Below are 20,897 nucleotides of genomic sequence, written 5' to 3' on the forward strand. Positions count from 1 at the left end.
GGTAGTAAGCGACGAAATGCTCCAATGAGTTAAAGATAAACGCATGTTTGGAGATTTTTGAATAGGTTAACCTTTCAAATTCCTTTTCGCGTGTTGATGGAACATGATAGAACATGAACATTCATATTGCTCTTTGAAAAATAAAACTTTTTTTAAAACAATTATTTTAATTAAACCTGTTTTTTTAGTTTTGTCCATAAAAGTTGTGTGTTTTTCATTTAAATTGTATTTATTAGATACCAAAATATTACATAAAGTACCTAGTTATATTTATTTCTTTTACATCTTTTGTATGATGCACGAATAGTAAATATTTCACCAATTTTATTTAAATAAAATTTCAAAAAATAAAAAAATCCGTAAAATGCTTATTTTAGAGACCGATCGAACCGATTATTTGGTAATTGTATAAGTATGTAATTTACATAATTTTTTTTTATTTTCAATTAATTTTTGAGTTTATAAAATTACTATATAGTATTTATTAAAAATAAATAAGTTGAATAAAATATTAAGAATTTATTTATTTTTAAAAAAAAAACATAATTTAATTAACTTTAAAAAAATTTTATGAAAAATTGAAAATTAATTCATAAATATGTCTCCATTTAACTTGCAAAACCCGATATAACAAATTATAAACACTAGTTTGATACAAAACAAACAAGTTTAAATACTTAAATGAACACAATAAAAATATAAATACCCAAATAGAAGATTTTAAAATAATTGGACACCATTGGTGAAATTTTTTCTTTTATCAATGATACATAGTTGAATCTCTTATTTTTAATACTTAATAAACTAATGATTTTAATAATTACACCAAATTTTAAAAACTAATTTCGTTTCATGGAGGATAATAATAATTATATTATAATAATTAAAAAGATTAAAATATATTGAGTGTAAATATTAAATTAGTTAATTTATTATTCATTAATGATTTATTTGGACCATAACTAAAATATAGTCCATATTTAATTCAAGTTGGCTGAACATAGTGCAAATAAATGAATATTTTTTAATAAATTAGTTTTGCTTTACATATTTTACACGTGACTCATAATTTAATTTGGCAATATTTTATTTGGTATAAAAATAATTTTTGTATTTGTTTTTGTTGGTTTTCGGTTACTAAAAAATTATATATATGTTTGGAAAGCTAATTAACTGAATATTAGTTTAATTTTATAACTGATTTAGCATTTAAATTAAATTATTAATTTCTGTACTCCAAAAGAATTCTATGTTAAATTTTATAAAAAAAAAATCTTTAATTCAATAGAATTTTATCTTTACATGGTCAAATAAACAGCTTAATTTTATATTTAATTAATTAATGACTATAATATTTAAATTATATGATCAATTAAAAATAATAATTAAGGGCTAGTGGGTAAAACTTTACATTATAATAGTTACATATATAGGGTTAATTGCATAAAACAATTATGAACTCACTACAAGAAAATCAGTATATTGTCACAAAATAATTTGTAACAATAAATACGAATTTTGTCACGACAACGATGGTGTGAGAAAAAAATTTGTTACTGAATTTGTTGCAACATCTCCTAATAAGTTTTTCGCGACAAAAAATGATTTCTTCACAATATCAATAAGTCTTGTGACAAATGATATTTTGTAAAGTCAAAGTGTTTGTTGTGACAAAATACTTTATTACAATAAGAATTTAATTTATTACAACAATAAATATTTTGACACAAAAACTCAAAATATTGTGACTAAACGGCTGTTTGTTACTGCTAAAATTTTATATTGTCAAGAAAATTGTTTGTTGTACTTTGAGAAAGTGAGTAACTTAATTTGTCACAATTTTATAGGTGATGAGAAAATGTTGACAGTTTTTGTCTATATTGACAACTTAAATTTTGCCGTATTTTCTCTTACATGATAATTTTTTTGTCAATCAATATAAATTGTGGAAAAATTAACTTTGACAAATGAAATGATAATTTTTTTCTCACAATATACAAATAACGAGATTTGTTTTGTGAGTAATACATTTTAGTGATAAACAATTTTGTCATTAACATAATAGGCACAATTATATATATATATATATATATATATATATATATATATATATATATATATATATATATATCAAAAGAACAGCATAAATGCTAAAATTTTCCAACGAAATCCCATTACAAACTCGAATATATATACACAACTCGATGAAAGTATAATAATGAACAATTTGACTCAATTGAAAGCATATAACACAACTGTTCATTAATTCAATGCTATTATTAAATATATAGAATCCATGCAACAAAAAACCATAAAATACTTAATAAAACAACAATATTCGTCCAATGCTTCGATAAAAAACACGAAGGATCATTCCTAAAAATATATAAATCTAGTTTTATAAGCATAATATAAAAGATAATAAAATTTTGTTGAGATGCAAACCACCAATATCCATCCAAAGCTTGCTTTTCAATTCCAATCTAAAAAAAATAAAAAAATAAATCAGTTGGAGATAATCAAATAGCTAGTATATAATATTATTCAAAAGGATAGAATTTATATTGTAAGATAAACAAATTTGTAATAATACCTTTCTATTCAGGTGATGAATTGTTGCCCCCTTCTTGTTGATGTTTTAACTCGTCCATTCTAAACATTAATTCATCAAAAGACTCTTGTAAACGATTAATTACCGTTTGTTGGCTTTCTATTTGCTTTGTTAGCTCATTGTTTCTTGCTTGAGATTCAGTCTTTTCAGCTTGTAAAAGAGCTTCAAGTTCGACTTCTCTTAATTTTTTCGGCTTCACACCGTATCCAAGCCCGCGAATATAACCTGATTTTGGCTTCAGCACGTTTTCAAGGATCTCGCGTCCAGTTATTCCATCACCATCAAATATTGCCTTCTCCCACATAGCTTTCATTTGCTCCTAAAATTAAATAGAAATAGTTGAAATATGAAAAAACATATGTAGTAAGCCACTCACTTTATAAAATGAAAAAACTCACATAGTTTTCTTGAACTTGTAAGTGAATCCAAATACCATTTTTATGATGTGTATCAAAATACAATTTCATTTCAATTGGCTCACGATTTATATCATCTTGATTTTGTTCCATACTTTCTTCCAGATCTTGTTCCATCATTTCCTAGTTAATACATACATCAATTGTCTCTTTTATTAGTATGAAATGATTACAAAATTTATGCAACAAAAAAACCAAACACATATACCATTTCATACAAGCGTTGGCAATACGACTTTGAAGCTGAAGTATGTGGAACCTGCATCATGCCTCTGTTGCCTCGGTTTGCGACACTTTGAGCCTAGACATATGTAATAAACATTAGCACTAGATTTAGAAAATAACTAAAATATGGTCAATTAATAATGATTGAATAGATATTACCTTGAACTTTTCATCTTCGAAATGCTTACAAAACGTGATCCAATTTTCAGATTTGATATTGTCAAGAGGGTGTTTACTTGCTTCATCAAAAGTCTTAAATTTCTTATAATGCATATGACATCGATGTTTGAAACTAGTAAAGCGTCTTGACATGATTTTGTCAATAACCTTTTTTGTATGAGGATCTTCAATGTCTATATCAAACTCACCCTGAAAGTTTCAAATAAAAGGTTTTATGAATATAAAACACGAGAATAAACATTGCAACATCTATAGTAAAATTCAAGTAAAATCTTACTGCAAGTTTTACTAATATAGGCTGCTTATCCGCATCAGTCACATCAGTCCAATAAAAAACTCCTTTTGGTGCATATTTGCGAGTAAGAACACCAATCTCCATCTTAAAGATTTTTTCCGCTGGACCAACTGGCAGATGCACTCCTTTTTTTATAATAATTCCACCTATTTTAGTACCTTCTTTTGCTCTCTTTTTAACTTCAAATCCAGTAGTTACACCACGACCTCTCTTTTTTATTGGAGAAGCTGCAATTAAATAAATTATGGAACAAAAACATATTCTAAAGGGGTTCACTCAATAACAAATGAAACATAAATTGTTAGATAACGAACATTAAAAAAAAATATTTAAATTTGCATATGTTACCAACCATCATGAGTTGTTGATCTACTTGTAGTGGAATCATTCGGTACAGCTGATAAATTTTGATCTTGATCTAAACTGAGAGTTGTTTCAGTTAAATTACTGGTCTCAATTGAAGCATGTGATTTTTGAGAGAGTACAGCAACATTATTTGTTGTTATTTGCGACGGTGAAGAAACTCTACTTAAAACTGGCATTGTGTGAATGTGAACAAATTGTGAGTAAAAACCCATTAACATATACTTTGTTTAGTCAGCTTGATACCCTGCCAAGTAAAATACATAAACAATTATATTTTTTCCACCTACCATGAAGTCAAATTCCTATAACTCAATTAGCACATAACTCAAAAAGATATTGAAAGACTATATTTAGATTTTAAAATAACAGTTTAATATAAAACATAAGATTTAGAAGCAAAAAATTATAACTTCAAAAGCTCAACCACTAGTTCCAAAGTGCAAAAGCCAAATTATGAACCATTAAAATAAGGCAGCTTCAAACTCTAAATAAGCTGGAAACCTTCAAAAAGTATAATTAAATTCTAACATTTGTTCATTTAATCTCTAAGATAAAAACTTTAAAATTCCTATATGACTGAACTTTCAATTTGTACTTGAATTTTTTAAAAGGCAAAACCAAACCCTCTGAGGCATTTTATCAAACACTTATATGCATAACTTAAATAGCAACAAATCAACATAAATTTAACAGGTAAAAGAAATGACATACATCTCCATTGCATAAGAGAACCAAATGTACACCACCATCGTTGTCTGAGATTGAAAGAACTGAAATTTATCTCAAGAAGAGCATGAATCAATATAAGATCTAGAATACATGCATTCATCATTTCAGCTCTCTAAAAATTGGAAAAAAGATGATTCAGAAAAATATATTTGAAAATGTGACTATATAAAAATTAAAACATTATTATTGAGTTCAAAAGAGTTGGCGATGATGAAATGGAGTATTTTGATTTTAAATAATAAATAAAATTAAAAATCCTTTATGTACGTTCCATTAACATTAGGCATTAGTAATGCTACATATTTAGATTATAAAAAAAACCCATTACATACTTTGGAAATAAAACATTATAATAAATATTTTATTAAAATGTTTTATTTTTTTATTTGTTGTCACAATTTACTTTGAAATTTGTATCTACCAAATAATTATTTTATTTGATGATAAGTTATTTTTTTGTCACAATAAAAATATTATATATGATAAAATTAGCTTTTTTAAAAAATAATTTGTCAAATAATTTTTACAGTGAGGAAAATGTTTTTGTTTAAATTTATCTTATTTATTGAAAATAACATTTGATCACAAATTAATATAACATGTTTTTTTCACTATTTTTGAAATTTATATTGTGACAGTTTATTATTTTGTCAAAACAAATATATTATTTTGGGACAAAACAAATTATGTCAAAAATTATTTGTTACACTGTATCAAATTCTTTAAGCTGACAATTATTTTTTGTCAAAATATGTTCTATTTATTGGCGCCAACACATTTAGTGATAAATAATTATAACAAAATAATTTTTGTCACAATTTATAATTTTTCTCATTTCCTGTGACAAAATTAGCTGACAATTTATTTTTTGTCACAAATATATAAACTTTAATGACTAATTATTATTTTGTCAAAAAAAGTGTATATTTTGTGACAAATTTAAGTTTGTCAAAATTTAATTTGTCACAATATAGCATAATTCTTGTAGTGACTTTACGAAATTTTATTTTAATCATAATTTTTAATAGTTGTCACATAAAACCATAACCTTTCATTTTTTTTTCAAATCAGCCGGATTTCGGTCGTCACGTTAGCAAAAATATATTGAAAATTAATTTGGTGATAGATTTGGAAAAAAATGAAAGTTCATAGATTTATATGACAACTTTTAAAAGTCGTTATTAAAATGAAAGTTTGTGTAAAGATCATGATTTTTTAAAGAATTAACCATATATTATAACCATTTGCCAGATGTTTTTTTTTTGTCTTTTTTACTATTATTAGTATTAGTACTATAATTATTATTGTTATTTTCCTTTTTTTAAATTGAATTGGAAAAAGGGTCATTGATGCCCCTAAGGTTTGTCTACAGGATCAAGTGAGCCCCTAACGTCTGAAAAAATTCAAATATACCCCTAATGTCTTATAAAATGAACATCCAGGCCCTGATTTTAACTTATAAGTGAGACGTTGGGGGTATGATTGTCAAAATCGGGGGGCCTAATTGTTCAATTTTTAAGATGTCAGGGATATATTTAAACCTTTTTGAATGTTGAGAGCTTACTTGATCCTCGAGTCACACATTAGGTTATGAAAAACATGTCAGTAATTAACAAGTTTTTTAATGTTGATTAATGTAAGGAGTTAATTTGCACCATATGACAAATATAAGTGGCTTAATTTTATCCAAAAAATAGTTAAAGGTTTTTAAAAAACTACAAATTTTCTGTATACTTTTGCCTTTAATATGGGATGAAAAAAAATCCAAGAACGGGGAAATGATTTTAGCTAAAATTGCTGCTTTATTGCTCGGGTTGGGAGATGAGATTAAAGGTGATATTTGAAGTAAAAGAATTAATTTAAATCTTATATTTATATCATGTTAAAAGAGATAAAAATTAACTTTACATAATTTTAGTATACAATTTATTTACTTTTATTTTTTTATAATTATTAAAAAAAATAAGTCCATTATTTTTTACCATATTACTCCATATGATACAATAAATTGGTAAATACGAATTAAATAATAAAATTCAAAGAATAAATAAATTCTTGGAATTAGCATCTTTTCCGTTTTAGGGAATTATTCTTCGTGGTTGTGACCAAATGCCAAAAAGGAGCATATAGGCCAACATCATTAATCTTCGGCTAGAAAACATTAACTATTAATTTACATCAGAAAAAAGTTTGTAAATCTTTGTAAGAGAATCATGTAAAAGATAGAATGTTGAGGTGCAATTTGTTTGCGGGAATTTAACGCAATTCTCACTAATATTCCATCTCTTATGAAGTAGGGCTCCATCTTTTATTTTATTTTATTTTAAATAATTAAATTTAATTTTTGTTATCATCGAAGAGAGAAAGCGTTATGGGAGAATTGAACTTACGACCAGCGCTCATGTTATTTGAATTAATAAAAAAACGACGTTAAACTACAATATATTGAAAATGTAATCTGAATTTGAATTTAGACATAGAAACAACAAGGACATCGTAAATTTAAGGAAAGAATAAAACGTTTTCCGCCACAAATATGAGGATGATTCAAATAGTTAGATAACAACTGAAATTTGATGGAAAATAAAAAGTCAAATGACAATTTAACTGCCATAAAAGATATATAACCACTTAAAATTCAAGAAAATGTTCATAAAAAAAATCAAGAAATTTAAAATATTTATTTAATTATTAAAGATATAATTATATTGATATAAGGAAGTATTATTTTTTATTATTACAATAATATAATTTCATTGGAATAAGAAAATTGTAAATTTAATTTAAATATTTATTTAATTATTTAAAATAAAAAATTATTTGATCTTTAAAAAAAATTATATTTTAAATAAGGAATTATTAAACTTAATTAAATGAAAACTAACTAAAATGAAAAAATTGCTACTAGATTAACTAAAACGAAAAAAATAAAACTTTTAATTTTATGGGTCATCGTCTCATTTAAGTTATCTAACTTTTTGGCATACAAACTTATGGAGACCCAAAGGCACATGATGCTGTAGTAGGGAGCAAATATTTACTTTTGTTGGAATAAATATCACAATCCAAATTTACATATTTTCTTCTCAGTTTTCATTTTCTCCTACCATAATTTTTTTTAGATGATGAACACATCACATTATAACACATTATTAAAATGATGACAATATTATAATTTTGTTCATTATCTTTTTACACATTTGAATAATAATATTTTAATATTATCAATATTTTTAATAACGTGTTATAATTCTATCTAAAAAAATCTATAATCTTAATGGTAATCTTGCATTGAGGCAGTTTAAGATAAAACATAAGCTCAAAATATATTTGATATGTATAAATTCAGTGGATTGCGAAGTATTTAGTTATATATTAAATTTCATAGTCTCTTAATTTTAACTACTTAATAAAATAAATTATTATTAATATCTTAATATAATATTTTATAAACATAAAAATAATTTAACAAATAATGATTATTTAATATTATCTAAAATATGAAAATTATATTATTATTAACGAATCATATTATGATTCACGTAATAAACACGTTAAAAAATATTAATAATTTAAATAAAGTAGAATAATTGTAGAAATGGTAGAATAATGTTGGAAATGGGACTCCTTTAACATGTGTATTGCATCTTCACATCACAAAGCTGCAGATAACGAAAGAGACGCATCACCCACTCCCCTCTTTACACGAATTTCCCTATGCCCCCGCTTCATCCTTCTCACTCTCTCCTTTAATTAACTCATCTAAATCAATATTTTAAAAAATAATTACATATAAAATGATAACTTTTATAATAAATTTTAAAAATAATATTATCTTTAAACCGTGTCAATCACAAATACTCCACTTTTTATATGTTTTAAAAATAATGTCGGTGATTTTTAGTGGGACACATGTCAAACTCATTGGATGTTCAAGTTAGCAAAATTTCACCGAAAATTGTGCCCAATGATGAAATTGAAAAAAAAATAATAAAAAGCAATGTCTGTGATTTACACTTTTTAAAAAAGATTATATTATTTTTAAAATTCGGTGTAAAAATCATAATTTTATATGTAATCAACCTATATTTTTATGCTAATTATAATTTGCTTCTAACTTGATTGATAGTAGATTTTGTTTGCTAATATCATCAAACAAAAGGTTTAGTCATTAAAAATTCAAAATGCTATGCTAATGGAACATGGTTTTAGAAAATAATAACAGTCTAAAAAGTAAATTCCATAAAATTCAATAAAAAAGCGATTTAACAACTGTCATTATGAAATGCCATGTTCAAATCACTAAAATCTATATATAATTTATACTTTTCACTTGATTTCTTGATAAGTACGACATTGGACTTCCAATCAGTATATCATACCCCTAATGATGAATTTTCTATAGACCGCTTGCAAAGACTTTTCAATATTTTTTTCAATAATTTTGGTATGCCAGTTTTATACTCTCTAGCTAATTTGTAGTGAAACTCCATCTAAATTTCTAAATTTCTCATAAGAGGTATTTCAAAATATCAATGATGAAAGGTTTTTTTGTTTTCATCATTTAAAAGGAGATTTGTAGTGCTTTTAGAAGGAATTGATTTCATAAATTTTAAAACTGTTCTATATGACATACATACCATTATATTTGTAATATAATCAAAAATTCAGTATAAGTTTTTGGCATAAGGTACAAATAATTTTTTGATTTTTTTTAAAAATATAAATCAACCCTCAAACATTTTGGGGTACAAAAGATTCTCGTAGTTTTTAAATTGAACAAAAACCCCTTTCATCCATGACTGTCGTTAAGAAATTGGTGTGACACTAGAAAAAATGTTTAAAAATACCCTTAATTTTTAAAATACTTATCAATTTTACATTTATAAAAAAAACTATATAATTTCACCATCTTCTTCCTAATTAACTCTAATTAATTTTTTTTATTAAAATCAACTAAAAAATTTAAATTAAATGATCTCCGCTGGCTGGAGGTCGCGGTCTGTTCTCATCAGACCATCTAAGGTCTCTTTGATAACAAACCTTCACAAGGTCTGTTGAATGAAGATCTGTTGAGAACAAACAGGTTTGTTCTCAATAGACCTTCGCCTATTCTCAGCAGAGGTCGTTTGTTTTTATTTTTTTGAAATTTTTTAGGTTTAAAAAGGAAGAGAGAATCAACACGGCGCGCAGACGGTTGTTTATTTCAGGAGAGTCGAGTGTCGGTGGTTCAATTAGTAAATTAAAATATAATTAGATTTTCATAAGATTTAATTTGTTTAATTAAATATTAATTAGATTTAACATGTTTAATTATATTTATTGATTTTTAATTTATTTAATCAGGTTTAATTGATTTTTAATGGATACAATTGTATTTTGATATCGTTAATAATTTTTTTTTATAAAAGTTAGAGTTATTGAGGAAGAAGAGGGTAAAATAATGCTAATTTTACAAATATAAAATTAGTAACTATTTTAAATATTAAAGATATTTTTAAACTTTTTTTTAATTGCCACGTCTGCAAGTTAACGACATTTAGCCAGAGTCATAGACGAAATGTTTTTTATTTAATTTGAAAAACAATAAGATTTTGTTTATATTTAAAAGAAGTTTAAAGACTGATTTATAATTAAAAAAAAAGTTTATAATAAGAGTAAATAAAAACAGAAGGATATAAAACGTGATTCAAGTAAAAGCGGCAATGACCGCCAGTTTGAGTGCACATTTTTTATCTATCCACCATTAAAAAGTAGGCAAGGCACTGTCTAAAAAGAAAAAAATCTCCCACCTCAGTTCCCTTGGCCTATAAATATCTTCAGAAGCCGCACTTGTCTTGATCGAAAACACAAACCACACTGCTCCCTCTATCTTCTCTCCACTATTATTCAGGAGTTCACAAACTTCCTCAACACTGAACCAAAACCAGAGCGATTCGATTTTTGATTTTCATTTTGATAAATAATAATTACAGAGTGTTATGGACTCTAATTACACAGTGCATCTAGCGATGGCGGCGCTAGTCGGAGCGTCGTTAGTGGCGGTTTCCGCTTACTATATGCATCGTAAAACCCTAACTCAGTTACTGGAGTTTGCTAAAACTGTTGAGCGAGACAGAGAGCGAGATTATAACTCTGATGATGGAGGAGATGTCTCGCCTCACCATTTGAAGCAGAAACGGCGTAATCGGCACGACGGTGGTGGTGGTACTGGCGGGAGGAGGAAGGGGAACGGGTACTATTACCGGCGTAGCTCTGCTTCTTTGCCTGATGTAACTGTCATTTCCGGTGGCGGCGGTGGTGATGGAGATGAGAAATGGATTGGTCCGGCTCATGTTGATGGTATTCCGGTTGGATTACCTCGGCTTCATACGTTGCCTGAAGGTATGGTGTCTGATTTCTCGCCGGAGTGGTATAACTTCGGCTTGAATTTTTTATTTGATGATATTCAGAATTTTTTAATCTTAATAATTTAATCAGAAATTCTTCTCTATAGAAAATGACACTATATATGCTTAATTAAACTGTTAATTAGTTTATTATGAATGTGATTGTGTGTATCAAAGTATTTGGAAATTTTTAATTCTGGTTTCTGGTGTTATGATACTTATTTTCAAGTCTGTCATGATAATATGTCCGGACTGCCTCAACTGAGAAGTCAATTTGTTGAGGTCAAAATCATTGACAGTTGTTCATAAATCAGCATCGCCGAAGCTGCTATCATTTTTCCTTTTTTGTTATATTGTGAACAATAAGATAGAGATATTTTAAGGTAGACAAAATTGTTTACTTGGTGAATCAACAGTATTGAGCCAAGTGAAAACAGGGGACGTCCAAATCTAAGACGAAAGGGACTGTATGAGTATGGAAAATCTTCTAATATGAAAGTCTTTGGTTAATTTGTCATGAAAAGGACTCAGAGTTTATTGATAAGATAACAAGATTTATCCCACTTGATAAATTAAGTATGCTTCTTGGTCCACTTCACCCTTCTTTATTCATTCTTCAACTACACTTGGTTTTTGCAGAACCTCTCGGTATTCAATTTTTTTATATACACCTGTCTAATACAATTAAGTTTAATAATTTTGAGCTAAATGACTTGAAAGTATAGTCATTTTTTAGGTTAATTTTCTTATTGCAAAATGGGAGATTGGTATCCTTTTTTTGTTTATTAAAAGTACTCTTGTTGTGTTTCAGGAAAAGCTGCTAGCCATCCGAAGAGAAGTCTTATTAGACCAACATCTCCAAAATCTCCTGTTGCTAGTGCAAGTGCATTTGAGAGTATGGAAGGATCAGATGAAGAAGATAATCTGACTGACAATTCTAAGCTAGATACTACGTATTTGCACGCTAATGGGAATGCTGTGAGTCTAATACTATGTGCTTATTTCTTACTTAGTGCTATGAGGAAGTTCTACCTATTTTTATCTTCATGAGCAATTTATCTTTTTGTCTCTAATGTCTGCAGATGGATATTTGAACAAAGTATTGCCCATTTTGGCAGGAATTGGAGATTTTTTGATAATGCCCTGCACATTTTTAAAGATCTCTGTTTTTTTTTTGTTTACCTACCATTTTCAGGGTCCTGTAGTCGAACATGTTAATGCCAATGGGGAGCAGATTGTTATACCTGCTTCGAGCATGATTCGATCCCATAGTGTATCTGGTGACCTGCATGGTGTTCAGCCCGATCCAATTGCAGCTGATATTCTAAGGAAAGAACCAGAACATGAAACTTTTGCACGGTTAAAAGTCAGCCCCACAGGTAATCACTGCTTCTTCAATTTCAGATAGATTTTGGGTAGTTTCTATTTTGTTTGGGGATGCTTCTTGTGTTATTTAACATGGATGTTTTGATTTTTTTCTTCTTGTTCTTATCCATGCTTTGGGATCTATAATTTTAAACAGAGGTGCCATCACCTGATGAAGTGGAGGCATATATAGTTCTTCAAGAATGCCTTGAATTGCGAAAGAGGTATGTATTCCAAGAAGCAGCTGCTCCATGGGAGAAAGAAGTCATTTCTGACCCTGGGACACCAAAGCCTAATCTTGAGCCCTTCTTCTACGCTTCAGAGGGGAAGTCTGATGTGAGTCTATACATATATATTTTCGGAACAATAACCCATATTTTTTTCTTTTTCATTTTTATTTATACGTATCATCAACGTTCTTCACAGCATTTTTTTGAGATGCAAGATGGCGTCGTTCACGTTTATCCAAATAAAGATTGTAAGCTAAGAATCTTAGTTTCTTTCGTCATTCTTGTTTAGTATAGTTTAGGAAATTGTTCTATCATCAGGGTGTTAAGCAAAACATTTTTTGTAGCTGAGGAAGAACTCTTTCCTGTGGCTGATGCAACCACCTTCTTCACTGATTTGCATCATATACTTAGAGTTATTGCAGCTGGGAATATCAGAACGTTATGCCATCATCGGTTGAACCTTTTGGAACAAGTATGTAAACTTCTTTTGATTGGTAAAACTCACAGAAATGAGAATATGGTGCTATGTGGAAAAATAACTAATGTTTCATTTTACCCGTTTCTGTCAGAAATTCAATCTGCATCTGATGCTTAATGCGGACAGGGAATTTCTTGCTCAAAAAAGTGCCCCTCATCGGGACTTTTATAATGTCAGGAAGGTTGATACACATGTTCACCATTCAGCATGCATGAACCAGAAGCATCTTTTAAGATTCATAAAGTCAAAATTGAGGAAAGAGCCTGATGAGGTGAGACCTTGTATACTCTGCTAATGTGTTTGGATGTGTGAAACATAGCCATATATAATCTTCTGATGTGACTAACCGTAGGTTTATACAGCATGCAAACAGAAAATAACTAATTGTGACTTCCATAACATTTTTGATGTCTTGAAATTTATGTCATTCTTCAGGTTGTAATATTTCGTGATGGGACATACTTGACTTTGAAAGAAGTTTTTGAGAGCTTGGATTTGACTGGGCAAGTGTCTTGTATTTCATTTAAAATATATATGTAATTTATGCAAATACTATGGTCAAAACCAGGAAACTAAACATTTTTTTTTTCTCTAATTAGGTATGATCTTAATGTTGATCTTTTGGATGTTCATGCTGACAAGAGCACATTTCATCGTTTTGACAAATTCAACCTTAAGTATAATCCATGTGGTCAGAGTAGGCTCAGGGAGATCTTTCTTAAGCAGGATAATCTTATCCAAGGTATGTCATCTTTTAATCAGGTCATGTCCCTGGGGTGGGGTTTTCAGTAGTAGATTCTTTAAACCATTCTTGTTCAATTGTCATCCTCTTCTTTTGGCACAATCGGGTTCTTTTCTTCTTTGATTTACAATTCTGCTTTCATTAGCATTATCTTATCTTGTATGTTCATGGCCAGGACGTTTCCTTGCTGAGGTGACTAAACAAGTGTTTTCTGATCTTGGTGCAAGTAAATATCAGGTTCATTCTTGTCCAATGCATTGATAAATTCTTATGAATTTCTTTTTTATCGTGGATTTACTAGCCAATGATCAGAAGAATTTATAATAGAATGTTGAGATATGGGGTTTTTCCATGACCATGAGTGGAAGGGAACACATCTTTTGTTTGATTTTTATATTCTGCCTGTTTAAATGTCAAAGAGTGGTTTGTATTAGATGTAATCTGGAGTTTACCTTTGTTAGTTCATGTCCCACAATCTAACCTATTCTGGTGACCAAGTGACAGGCGAATGGTATGTCTTTAGTGGTATGAAACTCTAAAATATTTGTATGTAAGATTTTTTAATTTTTTGCTTATGGTGTAAGTTCTTAATTAGTTTATTTATCTTCACTGGACAGATAAAATACACCTCAATGATATGTTGTTTCTAACTTGTTGGCATATCATATTTGCTTATAACGGCATGCATGTGTATGAACATCGTCTGTGATTGTATCGTAACTGCATTGCGTAAGTGTGACTTTATAAGCTTTTCTGGCGTTGTAAAGAAATCGAATTTTTTCTTGGCAAATGGGAGTGAGGTCTTTATTTAATTTCTTTGTGTTAATTGATGAATTTTCTCCATCTTATTATAGTTATGCGTGCACATATGAATATTTCTCTATTATTTGTGATCTTGATTTGTCAAAGAGACTTCATTTTTGAACATGGCCCTAAATGTTCCCCAGGAGTTCCATTTCAAATTTTGTGCAAATGTCTATAGGCTGTGCTGCATAGGTTATTTTTGCCTGATTCATTATTTTGCTGGCACAGATGGCTGAATATCGAATATCAATATATGGTCGAAAGCAAAGCGAATGGGATCAAATGGCAAGCTGGATAGTAAATAATGAATTGTACAGTGAGAATGTTGTCTGGTTAATTCAGGTACTGGCCAACATTCCATCTAAACTTCTATAGGGAAGTTTAATGTGGAAACATATATTTATCGAAAGTCAGCAATGTTTAATTTTAGGAAGTTATCTGTGCATGTGAAGCTATTATCTAGTTCTTGTTCCTACTTGGTAGGACTATAAATTGTGGTCAGAACCTATCCTTATCAAAGTTAAGCTTAAGAAAGTTGCACTAAAATAAATTTTTGCTATCCTTATCAATGTTAAGCTTAAGAAATAATAAGTTTCTGGATAAGGGATTTTGTGGATTTCATTTTGTTTTCTTAATGATGAGTTCTGACCACGAAGGAACTTACTATTTTCTACGATATGCTGGATATCGAACGTTGTTTCCCAGAATTTGTGGTCTTTTAATATTATCATATTCACAATTCTTACATAGAAAACTCAGAATCTATTTTGACTATTTATTGCTCAACATTCTCAACTTTTTTTCAGCTTCCAAGACTGTACAATATCTACAAGGACATGGGAATTGTGACATCGTTTCAGAATATTCTTGACAATATCTTTATTCCGCTCTTTGAGGTTACTGTGGATCCAGATTCACATCCTCAGTTGCATGTTTTTTTAAAACAGGTTTGACATTTTCTGTTGGTAGGATCTGCTATTTAGTAAATTTATATGCCAAATGCTCTAAGATATGATTATCAATTTATATTTTCGTATAAAGTTATCTATCTAGATTACTACAACCTGGCATTTAATTACATGTGCCTTTAAGCTTGTTATTTTGCTTCTTGTGTCTAGGTTCTTTTTTTGGTGCCTTTTATTGGTGCTGGTTTTCATTTTTATCTAAGCACATATTATGTGCTCAATTGGCTGTGTTGTAACAAGCCAATTACATATGCATTAAAAGTAATTTCACTGTATAAGCATTGTTGATGAAGGTTGGAAAATCAATGTGAATAATGTTATACAATATTAGTTAACAAGTTCATTATTGGGCATACCTAATATTGAAAAGAAATTAACTACAACTTAGTTAACTAGTTCACCGCTGGCTGTACCAAATATTGGAAAGTAGGGGTGAGCATGGCTTGGTTTGGTTTGGTTTAGTAAAATTTAAAACCAAACCATATTTTAAGGAAAAAAAATAAAAACCAAACTACACCGAGTATTTATACAGAATTTCTTCCGTTCGGTTTGGTTAATATAAATTAAGATAAAAACTATACATAATAATAAAATTAATATATATTAATTTATATTTATATATGTATTTTAGTCTTTATATATTATTTTCATATATGTATATATACACACTTATTATATTTATATATAAATATATAAATAAGTAAATAATATATATATTAATACTAATGATATTATTTTAAAGTTCGTTTTTTGGTCGGTTCGGTTAAGCAATAGTAAAAACCAAAACCAAAAAACATATTTTTTTAAAATTCAAAACCAAATCAATCCATTTTAACCATACCGAAATAAATCTCGGATTGTTTCGGATCGGATTAATGGTTTGACTCGGTTTGCTCACCCCTATTTGAAAGGAAAAGAATAATTTGCCTGCGGATCATGTGCATAAAGTGAGGCCTAAAATAACTTGGGTCCTTTATATTTTTGTATTTTCCATTAACATTTTTCCCCTCAACTCTGTAACTTCACCCTCTTTGCTTATTCTTCTAGAGAGAGGAAGTCGAATTAGACTTCAAGATATTAACATTAATTTTGCCTGATTGGACAAAGTATGACTTGTCTTTTTCATTACATCATCAGGTGGTTGGATTGGATTTGGTTGACGATGAAAGCAAACCTGAAAGACGCCCCACAAAGCATATGCCCACACCAGCTCAATGGACCAATGCGTTTAATCCTGCATTTTCATACTATGTGTATTATTGTTATGCAAACCTATACACATTGAACAAGGTGTGTAAGTGTACCTCGAGAAAATTTCATACTTGTAAGGTCTTATTTGCGGATGCTTTGTCAAAGTTTGTATACCGCTCTCTTTTTAATCTGTTTTTTCATTGTTGCCATTTTTATTCTTTTTCCTTATGAGATCATTATTCTGAAATTTCATCTGAATGAGCAACTTTTTCCGTGTTAAGTGCAGAGTCTCTGAAACAGCATATTTTATTTTATTTGTTTTGGTGCAAATACCTGTACATATTGATTTATATTGATGCCATTTTACTTTTACAGCTTCGTGAATCGAAGGGCATGACCACTATCAAATTACGCCCGCATTCTGGAGAGGTATAAATTTAAGCGTAAATCGAAGTTTAGCTGCTAGATTTTGTAGGTCTCATATAGCTGTTATTGTCAGGCTGGTGACATTGACCACCTTGCTGCAACATTTCTTACTTCTCATAACATAGCCCATGGTATCAATCTGAGAAAATCTCCCGTTCTTCAGTATTTGTACTACCTAGCACAGGTAATTTATTATTATTAGTATTATATTTGTTCTCTTTCTGGGATGAAAACTGAGGTTTCTGGCTTCAGTTCTCATGATTTTAATTTGACGATCCTGGTATGTCTTTATTAGATTGGTCTAGCAATGTCTCCTCTGAGCAACAATTCATTATTTTTGGACTATCATCGGAACCCTTTCCCTACGTTTTTCCTACGTGGCCTCAATGTTTCTCTTTCAACAGATGATCCGCTCCAAATCCACCTAACAAAAGAACCGTTGGTGGAAGAATATAGCATTGCTGCTTCTGTGAGCTCTCTCTTTCCTGTCTAAGTTGAGCTGTTTTTTTAAAAGGTCAAAAGATGATTTAAAATTTTCCATGACAGGTTTGGAAGTTAAGTTCGTGCGATTTATGTGAGATTGCCCGAAATTCAGTTTACCAATCAGGTTTCTCACATGCTTTGAAGGTATGTGGTTTTTCTTAAGATTGATAGAAGATGTATGGTGCCCATCCCTATATATAAAGAAACTTTTTGTTATTAAATTTTATGCTTCTCAAGAGAAAAACCGATTAATTTCTGAAGTGGGAATATTCAGTGCGTACGATGGTCTCTGCAAAACATTGAATCATCTATTGAAATTATGTTATCATCACAAAATTTAATCAATGGAATTGAAGGGAATGCATCTGAATATTTTTTTTTTACTGAAATTATAAGTGTGGACTGCGACTTGCAATGGTAATCTTAATCTAACTGACCGGTTTAAAGGTTTAGCCAAATTAATGAATCACAAATCTGGTTGCAGTTTAACCAATTAATTTATTATTATTTTCTTCATTTCAAAATTAGCTTTTTTGCTGATTTTTTTTATCATTTCTTGTAATATAAATTTTATAAATTGCACTATTAAGATCGTAAAAGTTAAGTAGACATTTTATCTTATAATCTTCTGTAATCTTTTTATTTATTTACCGCTCAAACTAGCAATTTAAATTCACTGAGATCAGTTTATTCTGTATTTTGTTGAGGTGATTTGAATAATGAATCCTCTATAATATGGTCTCTATTTAATTGTCTTTCAGTCCCACTGGATTGGTAAATCATACTACAAGAGGGGACCAGATGGAAATGACATACACAGGACAAATGTGCCTCATATCCGTTTGGAATTCCGTGATACAGTAATGACCCTCTTTTTTAAATTAAAATCATCGTAAAACAGTGAACCTTACTAGAATTAACCAAATGTGGTGAACGTCTCTTGCAGATATGGAGGGAGGAGATGCGGCAAGTTTATCTTGGCAATCCCATCATCCCTGAAGATGTGGACAAATAAACATAGAGGACTTTCCCTGGTCCCTCGATGTGATCATACACCATTATATAGGTATTCTAGAGTTTCCCTATTGTTTCGCTCAATTCATTTTCCTTCTCTGATAAACGGAGTTGTCAGATGCAGAAAATGGAAGATTTCTGAAGACGCGGTAAATTTTTGACAAGGGAAGTATTGCCCTGGTTATACTCAGCGAGATGTAACAATAATCGATGAACATCTCGGGGAAAGTTGAACAAGGTTGGAGAACTAACATTGTTGACTTTGAGAGCGGAATCTCTATGACAGCGACAAGATGCTGACCTTATGCTGGCTGAAATAACTGTGAGTTCGATAGTTTAATGCGGAAATGATGCCATATAATCATAGGATGAATTTAGAATATAGTAGAGTCTGTAATAAGTAATATCCATGACGAAGAAGAGAAGGCTCATCTGTTTGTCGAATTTTGATGGGATTCATGTTTTTCCTCATCAACTGAATTTTGTTGTGCTGGGCGCAGTTTAGCAATTGAAACTCTCTTGTTGTATTTTCCTAATAATTAAGCATTTGTTATTTATGGTAGAAAAAAATAAAATTATACGGAGTGCCTTTTTTATATTGTAGAATATGCTATTTATTTTTATAACAAAACAATGTTATCCAAAAACATGTTATGGGCATTGCCGGTGTTGTGTGTAGTTTGTCGTACCCAGAATATCCTGTACCGGGGTTATGTTGCTTGTGGTGTGAAGTTGGCAAATGCTGCAAGTTTAATAGATTTTGCAACATGGTTGCTGAATGACGTAAAGGGAAAATGAAACTGCCGTATCAAATCGTTGTGAGGTACCAAATTGTTTATATAATTGAAATTAAGGTACCAAATCGAATGAAAGTAAGTATTAAACCAAATTGTTTATATAATTGAAATTAAGGTACCAAATCGAATGAAAGTAAATATTAAATTATTGATGAAACTAACCAAAGGGCATTATAATTTACAAAATTAAAATTGAGATACCAAATTGTTTGTTTTTTTAAATAAAAGATATCAAACTGTGAATTATGATAAATATGAGGGGTCTTAGAGTATTTTTCTATTTATTAAATTTATATATACATTTATGCTTATTAACAAAATCAATCAAATATAATTCAACCCAACAAACATAATAAGACATTTTATTGTAGATAACATGAATAATAAAAATTATGAGTAATTGATTTAAAAAAAATTATTTGTTGAGAATATTTTAGGTTTTTTACAACTATTTAATTTTTTTATTTATGAAAACATCTCGAAACATTTTTTTATGAATTTTCGAGAGTTTTTGAGAGTTTTCGGTTTCCGTGCTTCTCAGGTGCTAATTGATCAAAGTAATTTTTATAATAAACTTGATTTATGTTGTAATTGACCAATGTTGTGCAAGCTTAAAATACATATCAATTTTTTTTGAAACTTTAATTTGTTTTCTCCATTCACTTCTTCCATTAGAAACATATTAATATTAACTAGGGGGTGTGATGTACTAGTTGGTGGGGATTATCTCCCACGAGATCTTGTATTTAAACCTCACATCCAGGAGATTTTGGCTTTTCTTTGGTTGAACAAATATTGATGCTACTATCAACAACTAACACAATGGTCCCTTTAGTTTAAAGTTAGAAATGGAAATCGAAATTAAAGATAAATGAAAATGATGGTTTTCATATATTTTTTTAGTTCAATAAATTAGTGTATGAATTTGAATAAATTATAGAAATGAATTATTTGCATTTTTACTTAAAAATATATTTATTGTTTATTTTGAAAAAAATTATTCAAAAAAAGACATAATTTTTATTTTACTTTTATAAAGTTATTTCTTTTACCTTTTATTTTCTTTTTCTAAAAAATATTTTTTTCTTTATTTAATAATTATATTTATTTGATTTTCAAAAGAATTACTCTTCATTCTCATAGTTAAGGAGAGAATACATGATTCTTATTGAAGGGATAATTATATTCCCA

General features: G+C 29.0%; 2 protein-coding genes across 2 annotated transcripts; one reads left to right on the top strand and one right to left on the bottom strand.

The window, feature by feature from the left end:
* Window positions 1–2,301: 2,301 nt before the first annotated feature.
* Window positions 2,302–4,269, bottom strand: LOC126688157 (uncharacterized). The gene is made up of 7 exons (XM_050382801.2): window positions 4,080–4,269; window positions 3,710–3,954; window positions 3,412–3,621; window positions 3,236–3,328; window positions 3,010–3,150; window positions 2,594–2,930; window positions 2,302–2,483 (listed from the first exon to the last, which is right to left on the bottom strand). Exons 1-6 carry the CDS (start codon window positions 4,267–4,269, stop codon window positions 2,598–2,600), a joined length of 1,212 nt encoding a protein of 403 aa, XP_050238758.1. The 3' UTR covers window positions 2,302–2,483; window positions 2,594–2,597.
* Window positions 4,270–10,608: 6,339 nt separating this feature from the next.
* On the top strand, window positions 10,609–19,505 carry LOC126685749 (AMP deaminase). The gene is made up of 20 exons (XM_050379700.2): window positions 10,609–11,206; window positions 12,023–12,189; window positions 12,407–12,590; window positions 12,734–12,912; window positions 13,003–13,054; window positions 13,151–13,278; window positions 13,376–13,555; window positions 13,720–13,787; window positions 13,884–14,026; window positions 14,202–14,263; window positions 15,059–15,172; window positions 15,637–15,777; window positions 16,933–17,085; window positions 17,362–17,415; window positions 17,486–17,596; window positions 17,708–17,881; window positions 17,959–18,039; window positions 18,657–18,755; window positions 18,842–18,961; window positions 19,034–19,505. The coding sequence occupies exons 1-19, from the start codon at window positions 10,804–10,806 to the stop codon at window positions 18,908–18,910; spliced, it is 2,562 nt and encodes an 853-aa protein (XP_050235657.1). The 5' UTR covers window positions 10,609–10,803; the 3' UTR covers window positions 18,911–18,961; window positions 19,034–19,505.
* Window positions 19,506–20,897: the final 1,392 nt, after the last annotated feature.

Source organism: Mercurialis annua, linkage group LG1-X (genome assembly GCF_937616625.2).
Source record: "Mercurialis annua linkage group LG1-X, ddMerAnnu1.2, whole genome shotgun sequence".
Lineage (NCBI taxonomy): Eukaryota > Viridiplantae > Streptophyta > Magnoliopsida > Malpighiales > Euphorbiaceae > Mercurialis > Mercurialis annua.

Bases quoted from the DNA above. Each gene is read 5' to 3' on its own strand.
- LOC126685749 (XM_050379700.2), top strand. From the start codon at position 10,804: ATGGACTCTAATTACACAGTGCATCTAGCGATGGCGGCGCTAGTCGGA. The intron at 14,027-14,201 runs GTATGTCATCTT...GTTCATGGCCAG, and splicing joins GCAGGATAATCTTATCCAAG to GACGTTTCCTTGCTGAGGTG. The intron at 18,756-18,841 runs GTAATGACCCTC...CGTCTCTTGCAG, and splicing joins GTTTGGAATTCCGTGATACA to ATATGGAGGGAGGAGATGCG.
- LOC126688157 (XM_050382801.2), bottom strand. From the start codon at position 4,269: ATGCCAGTTTTAAGTAGAGTTTCTTCACCGTCGCAAATAACAACAAAT. The intron at 3,955-4,079 runs GTTGGTAACATA...ATTTAATTGCAG, and splicing joins TAGATCAACAACTCATGATG to CTTCTCCAATAAAAAAGAGA. The intron at 3,151-3,235 runs GTATATGTGTTT...TGTATTAACTAG, and splicing joins GCCAACGCTTGTATGAAATG to GAAATGATGGAACAAGATCT.